The sequence below is a fragment of the Penaeus monodon genome, chromosome 17 (assembly GCF_015228065.2).
Source record: "Penaeus monodon isolate SGIC_2016 chromosome 17, NSTDA_Pmon_1, whole genome shotgun sequence".
NCBI classification, from domain to species: domain Eukaryota; kingdom Metazoa; phylum Arthropoda; class Malacostraca; order Decapoda; family Penaeidae; genus Penaeus; species Penaeus monodon.
This window is the reverse complement of record NC_051402.1, coordinates 3892344-3900282: the sequence shown is the minus strand read 5'-3', so window position 1 is coordinate 3900282 and position 7939 is coordinate 3892344. Positions and strand designations below refer to the sequence as shown.

The following is a 7939-nucleotide window of genomic DNA, read 5'->3' as shown; positions in this document are numbered from 1 at the left end:
CTGATTCATCTGAAAGAGAATGTAGGAGAGAGGAAGAGAATGAAAGAAAGAAAGAAAGCTAGAGAGAGGGAAAATCTTGCTATCAAAGAGATCATAACATTTTGCAATAATGAAATGATACAGGCAAAAAATTTTTTTTTTCTCTTTTTTTAATAAATAAAAACACTGGGTTTCTTAGATGCGAAAGCAGTGTACTGAAATAACATTACGGTATAAAAAATGAAGTTCTTGTAAGCTGCTTGACAATAATAAAAACAATAATAACAAAATATAAACAAGAAACAAACCATATTTTCAATGAGCATTTAAGTCTTGTACTCAAAGACATTCACTGAACATCCTCACTAAACATAACTCAGACATGTAGACACAGCATATGCTTATATGTCTGCTGATGGAAATTCTCTCAGGTTATTCAACATAGATGATATTCATACTATACACTGGAAGCAATGAACTGCAGGGAGGGGACGAAGGATAGGTGGTTGTACTACAAAGAAATACATGGCTCAGTTACAAAATATGAAACCTGGAGAAAATACAAAAGCCTCAGTGAAAAATATTACTATTATCTCTGCTTACTTGTCAGTGTAAAGAAGATAGAGAGAGAGAAAAAGTGAAGTCAGGAAAAATTGAATCGCAATAAGACTATGAATCGCAGAGAGAATACATAGCTTTAGATCAACGGTGAACAGACAAAGAGGTTTTGTGACAGGCAACATTTGCTCTATGTTTTGTTTACCATAAGAATAGATTTTTTTCTATGAAGACACAATTTTTCATTTCAATGGTTTTGAAACATGTAAAAGTAAAGATACTCTCAATAAATTTGATTTGGTTTTTCCACATTATCTTTCAAAAATCACTATTAAATAACAGCCGATCCTCTCACAATCAAACTTTCTTATACATGTCCAAAAATCAAGATACAAAAATCTATATAAAAGTTATCATCTTTCCTTCAAATCTCTTCTTGAGAAAAGAATGATTACCAACACTCACAATAGCTCAAGACAAACCTGTAGAATTTCTTCCTGGAAAGATTTCCATAAAATGAAACCCAATAAGTTAAAAATATATATACACATCCATATATATATCTATATGAAAAGAAAAAGAAAGAAAGCACTACACATAACCTTGAATAGTATCAAAGTAACAACTAACACAGATCTAGTTCCAACAAGAGCTAGACAGGAAATGTCCAGCAGTAATCATACTCACACTCTTTCTTCACTCATGAAACAGAAAGTTTTAAAGAATGTAAGTTTCGTCACTCTACAACTTCCTTGACTGCTGAGAAATCATCAGTCTGCTTCCTTATGGCAAACAAAACATGAGATATTGCAAAATATCATCACAATTAATTAACATTACACAGCCTGGTCAAACCGTGTCACTAAAAAAGCACAGTAATCTTTTTTTTTCTTTTAAGTGGCAGGAACACAGTGAACACTGGATGATATTGTACCAAACATTGGCCAAAACAGGTTACAAAAATCCTGCCTACATATGGGTTTGTGGATGCATATAGCAATACCTAATGCCTCAAAAATATATAAATGCATATCTTATACATACTTCCATGCACACATTTAGATATGCACCCACTCATGCTCATATAATACACACCTACTCACATGCAAAACATAGACACATGTGTACAAACTCTCCCTCTCCCTCTCCTTCTTTCCCTCCTTCTCTTCCCCCCTCCCTCCTCCCTCCCTCCCTCTCCCTCCCTCCCCCTCCCTCCTCCCTCCTCCTCCTCCTCTCTCTCCCTCTCTCTCTCTCTCTCTCTCTCTCTCTCTCTCTCTCTCTCTCTCTCTCTCTCTCTCTCCACACACACACACACACACACACACACACACACACACACACAATGCAAGTACTGACTAATACATATTTAGTTATATATCTATACACTAACATACAAACATTCATTTCTATGCTTATTCATGCAAACATTCATACATATATACAACATACTTGCACTTACCCACACACACATGCACACAAATATCCATACACAAATCCATCATTCACTTATTACTACTCTGTTTACATTCTTAACTGCACTTCCAGCCTATCATTCCCTGCTCCAATTCCTCAGTTTCTCATTCACTTCTTTGGCTTTCACACTTACTTGTTCCATCATTCTCCTGAGTTCTTACACTTACAAATGTTTTCATTCACTCCCTTCCTCATCTTGCATTGATTTTGCTTGTTCATGTACATTCATCCACTAACATATGCATGCATTCCATACCTCAAGAAAATAATGGGTGGCAAATGCTTCTCGTTTACCAATCAGCTATACAGCAAATACAGTAAAATACATAGTGTGTTTTGACTAAGTGATTTCAGGATCACAGCTGCAGAGATTAGATGAGCTTTTTTTCTGAAAAAAGCCATTTTCTGTGTATGTCTCACAGAGCATACAATGTTTTCAGTAATATATTTTTTTTTAGATAACTGGAATCAAAAAAGTTGAATAAAGCCTTTGGATAAGGGCTTTCTCCCCTTGAGGGGCAATCAGGTCAATAAATAGGCAACGGTGATTAAACATCTCAGGCCGGAAGAAAATAATCGCAAATAAGAGGAGTTTAACCACTTTTCCTCTTCCTGCGATGATGTTAGCCGCTATTCAACCTTCAAAGAATGATGAACCTGATGTAATCATCATTTTCCCACTCCCCCCCACCCCATCCCACCCTGGAGATACTAACTGGTTAGAGGCCTCACAACTTTGTGACCTCAGAGAATGACGCAACACCGACAGTACCGTTGCCTTGAACGGCCCTCTGCAGGCTGTGGTGTCTGGGGGGCGAAGTATGCATGCACTTTTATATTGGGTAGGTGGCTCTGGAAAGCAAAGAAAGAAATAGAAATATGATATTAAAGAATGGAACTAAATTAAAAATGAAAATTTCTTGGAGACATATGCAAATCTTCGCCATCTGATACTTAATAATAATAAAAAAACAGCATGAACCCCCAAAACAGCCTGCCTATCTGCCTATTTCCATCTCGTACATCTTGCCAACCAAAATATTCAAAAAGGACAAAAACACGAGAGTAAAGCTTTTACCTTGAGTCTCTTGATGCCTGCACGGGTGATTTGCTGGCAGTCATAGAGCTCAATGCGTTGTAAATTGTGGCACGAGAGGAGGTGGTCCAAAGAGGCGTCTGAGATAAGTGGACAGTTATCAAGTTCCAGAACAGCTAAGTGTTCAGTAGAACATGCGGATACCCCAAGGTGCCGTATACCTTCATCTGTTATAAGTTCACAATGAGAAAGACTCTGGAAAGAAAAGAGCAAAAATTTTTATTTATATATATTCAGTACTTGTTCATAACATCAATCAGAGTATGAAAAATGTACAATACATGATTCACCCCCAAAAAATATTGCTACTTACAGTACGAGTCAATGAAATATTATTATCCATTCCAAAAATATCAAGAACCTGAAAATGCAAGCTATGAGGCAACAAGGTAGCTAAAAATCTCCATTAGAAGATAAGAAACGGAGAAAAGGGAAAGAATAAATGCCATCTCCACTGTCTTTTTGTTTACCAATTGTCTTTTCATATAGATGGCTCTGCAAGTGATTAATCACCAAGGTTCTTTTTTTTTATTATTATATCATTAAAAAAATGTCAATAATAAGCACCAAGGTTCTTTTTTTTATTACATCCATTTTTTTTATTATATCATTAAACAATGTCAACAACAATAACAACAACCTCCATCTCAATCTCACTATCTAATGTGTAGGGCCCTGGTAAGCCCACATCACAAAATTATGGTTGGTGCTGGGGGATATGGGAAGGGATTAAAGTGTAGACTGTTTGTGTATGTGCTTGTTTAGTTGTATGTTTGTTTAATTTGTCCAAGAAAATTTTAAGTGTTCTTGTTTCTATAATGTCTTGAGGTAGCCTGTTCCAGTTACATATGGTGCATGGGAAGAATGAATGCTTGTAAGAGTCAGTGTTGGTGTGTTATGTAAGGAACCTGCTGTTATGTAAATTCCTTGTGCTATATGTAAGTGCTACTTGTAAGTATTCTTGCATGTTAATGTCAATAAGTGTTTGCAATCTTGTACATGATTTAAGTATGTGCCTGTAATAGTGTCACAAGCAGGTCTATGTTTTATGTTGTTGTTTTTTATGTGCATTGTAAGACTAGGTGTTACTGTGTACCTGTGAAGGTTTCTCTTTAACCCGTTCTTGCCGGGTGACGTGCTAGGACATCATAGCGAATCGCATGGTTGGCAGGTTCAGCTCATACATGCGGCGACACGCCAGAGTGCGTGGAGCGGGACATTCGGCTTAACTCAGCAGACTCCCGCGCCCACTGTCAGGCCACTGCCAGATATCACCAGAGTTTAATTGCTCTCAGAGATTTTGGACAACCGGGAATAATAGGTTAAGAACCTCAGTGTTCTGTTTGCTTTGCTTGTGATAAAGTTAATGTGTGTTAATGGTAAGATTTCATGTGAGGTGTACTCTGAGGTATTTGAAGGATGTTGAGGGTGTCAGCAGTTGATTGTGTAGAGCTTAAGTGTATTGTATTGGTGTATGTGATCTAGTGAACTGGAGTCCTTTTCACTTATATGGTCTAAAAGTCATTTGCCAAGACTTTTCCCATGGGCATATATGCAGGTTGGAGGGGTCTGCATTTGTCTTCAATACTGACAGGCTGAAACTGTCATAAGCAAAAACTCTAGTGGAAGAGTAGGTGTGGATAGCAGGTTATAAATGTGTAGAAGGAAAAGAAAAGGAGCAAGAACGGTACCATGCAGAACACCAGAAGAGGCAGGGACAGAGTCACAAGGGGCACCATCAAACAGGACATGTGGAGTCCTACACATCAGAAAGGTGATTCTATAATACTGTAATGAGAGCATCAGTCTTCTGTGGGGGACAATATGGCATTAAGCTGTTTAGTGTCAGGTCTGTCTAACTGTTGGGCACTGGGTAGTGGGTAGTGCTGGGTAGTGATTAGTTGTATCCAAGGTAGTTTGACTGTTAGCCCCACTGCACCCTGATGAAAATCCAAGTTGGCAACTTCCGCGTTAAGTCCCGCCTCTTAGCTTTTATTCATTATAATTTTTTTTTCTTGGTTTTGTTTTCTTCCATTTTTCAATAACTTATTACTGAACCATTTTTAAGGGAAATACACTGAAAAACACTTATAAAATACCACACAAATTGAGCAGGTAAAAAAGGGGCAGAGCTTTGAGAAAGATATGAGACAGATGGGCCAACTGTTTGTCAGGGTTTTGCAGTTGTCTTGAAAATGGGGGTCATATTTGCACAAAACCAATCTTTAGGCAGAATGTTTGAGATGAGTGATTGGGTGAAAAAAGACTGAAGGATTTTTTTTTTTCAATAAACAAGAAAAAATGGCAATGAGCATTAGAAATAAATATTCTCTAATATAAAAAGGAATATTCAAATGCTTATGAGCACATAAGGGAGGGAGGGAGGGAGGGAGGGAGGGAGGGAGGAAGGGAGGAAGGGAGAAAGAGAGAGAGAGAGAGAAAGAGAGAGCGAGAGAAAGAGAGAGAGAAGAGAAGAGAGAGAGAGAGAGAGAGAGAGAGAGAGAGAGAGAGAGAGAGAGAGAGAGAGAGAGAATTCTGAAAAAAACTCAAAACAAAAAAACTTAATGTATGCAAAACATCTGACATCAGCTTTTCATATTTTGTTTCTATATAGCTAACCAAACATATAATATCCAAATAATACCAAAAAGTTTATTGTTTTCTCCCGTTAGGATTCTGAATACTTTATACTTACAAGTTTTTCAAGCCGAGGACATCCAGATGCCAAATGGCTTAGTGTGGCATCTGTGATAAGCACACAATCCTCCAGATCAATCTTCTCCAGCACATGACATGTCTGAGTGAGAAAAGAGGAGCAAGTTAGATAGGAATCTGTTTCTGAAAGATACAGTAGCATCCAAATTTAATTAAAAAAAAAATAAAGTCATTATAAAAAAAAGAAAAGAAAAAAAAAAAAAAAAGTGTTTCTAATAACACAACTGTGATCCATTACATTTCATTTACATTTCCTCTAATTAAAACAAAAAAATCCCATTCTTTTTTTACAGATATCTAAATTTCTAAAAATAATTCTTGTAACAGGGTACATTTCAACAATATGGAACTGCAATATCCACCTCAATCACAAACCATTTTCTGACTATCAAATGACCATGAAAGCTGCTTCAAAAGATAAAAAACACTGATGCAAATTTCTACACATAGCCAAGCTCCCAAGGCTGGCAACACTGCTGCCAGCAAGCATACTCACCCGTGCTAGAGCCTGGAATCCATTATCTGTGAATTGTGAGCAAGCAGCCACCTCCAGTGTTTCTAGGTGTGTACAGTGTTGGGAGAGAACTACCAGGCTTGTGTCTGTTAGATGCGTGCAGTTGCTCAGACACAAGTACCTTATCATTACACAATTTTCTGCCAAGGCAATTACACCTCTGTCGCTGATTGCCTGGAAGTCAGAATTTTTGGTCAGAATTCAATATGTATCATTATTTTTTTTTTTTTGTAATTTATTTTTTCATAATATTGATCTATCTAACATACTTTTAATTTAAGATAATGTGACCACATAAAAGAATATCAGAATAATCATATGGTGGCTGATCAATATATATATCTATATGAAAAATGATTAACTTTGCATAAAGTATACAAAAACAAACACTCAGACAAGACCATAAATTTGTAAAGACTCTATCATATTAACAGAATATAAGTGGAGTTATCTAAAACTTACAGAACAGCTGTGAAGGTTGATGTGTTCAAGATTTTTACAATACTGAGCAAGTGATATGAGAGCAGGGTCTGTGAGGGATTTCAATCCTTTACCAACAAAACCTTTAAGTTTGGGGCAGCCATGAGCCAAGGCATCAACACCTGTTGGAAGAGCCAGTCACTCATTATCTGCAGCACTGTCAATCTCCAAACAGAAGATAAAAATAAAAGAATAGATAGATATAGCACAAGGCTAATTTTCCTATCTAGAATAATATGCTAGAAAATCACTTAAAAATCCTTAGCAAAACATCACCTGTCAATAATACTTCAAATCAAAATACTAGGAAATATTTGGACGTACTTCAAAACTTCAAACATATAACCCATGAGAAATTTACAAAACTTATTTATAGTAGATACTTTTATGAAAATATATTATCATCCATCCTGTATCTTTCTGCACTTATATTCTTGCTCTTATCAAGAATTAATCATCTATCTGCAATGGCTGAAATGAAAACTAACCATTCTGAGCTATATTTTCACACCAGGACACATTTATCCACTCCAAGTTGGGGCAACCATCACTGAGTGCTTTGAGGGATATGTCTGTGATCTGGGAACAGGAGTCAAGGTCCAGCTTCACCAAGCGGGGACAGTGTCTGCTCAGAGCTGTGCATGTTCTGGAGGGGGACAAAAAAGAATTAAATGCTTTTCTTTTCTTTTTTAAGACCTAGACTAACATACATTATCAGCATCAGATAGACTAACATACATTATCAGCATCAGACTTTTTATATCCATCTAGGCCATATATCACATTTCAAGCTCTAGGCTTTTATAGGATATAAGGACAAGGTTGTTATTTATTGTACATAAAAATGCAAAACTTTTTAAGAATCTTAGTACAAAATATTAAATTTTTAGTGTTATATGCCCAACAGATGTGCTTCATGAATCTGAACATTCAGAGGAACTTCAACTGAGAGGGGGAGGTTGGAGAGAGAGAGGAGAGAGAGAGAGAGAGAGAGAGAGAGAGAGAGAGAGAGAGAGAGAGAGAGAGAGAGAGAGAGAGAGAGAGAGAGAGAGAGAGAGAGAGAAGGAAGAGAGAGAGAAGAAAGAGAGAGAGAAGGAAAAAGAGAGAGAAGGAAAGAGAGAGAG

General features: G+C 36.9%; 1 protein-coding gene across 1 annotated transcript in view; it reads right to left on the bottom strand.

Annotated features, from left to right (window-relative positions):
- Positions 1 to 1845: 1845 nt before the first annotated feature.
- LOC119583477 (F-box/LRR-repeat protein 20-like) overlaps positions 1846 to 7939 on the bottom strand; it is a 17404-nt gene continuing 11310 nt past the window's right edge. The window contains exons 5-10 of the mRNA XM_037931985.1: positions 7304 to 7461; positions 6798 to 6937; positions 6318 to 6509; positions 5802 to 5903; positions 3089 to 3301; positions 1846 to 2862 (exon numbers count right to left, since the gene is read on the bottom strand). Of these exons, the coding sequence (XP_037787913.1) occupies positions 2755 to 2862; positions 3089 to 3301; positions 5802 to 5903; positions 6318 to 6509; positions 6798 to 6937; positions 7304 to 7461 (913 nt within the window). The 3' untranslated portion in view covers positions 1846 to 2754. The remainder of the gene's footprint in view (positions 2863 to 3088; positions 3302 to 5801; positions 5904 to 6317; positions 6510 to 6797; positions 6938 to 7303; positions 7462 to 7939) is intronic.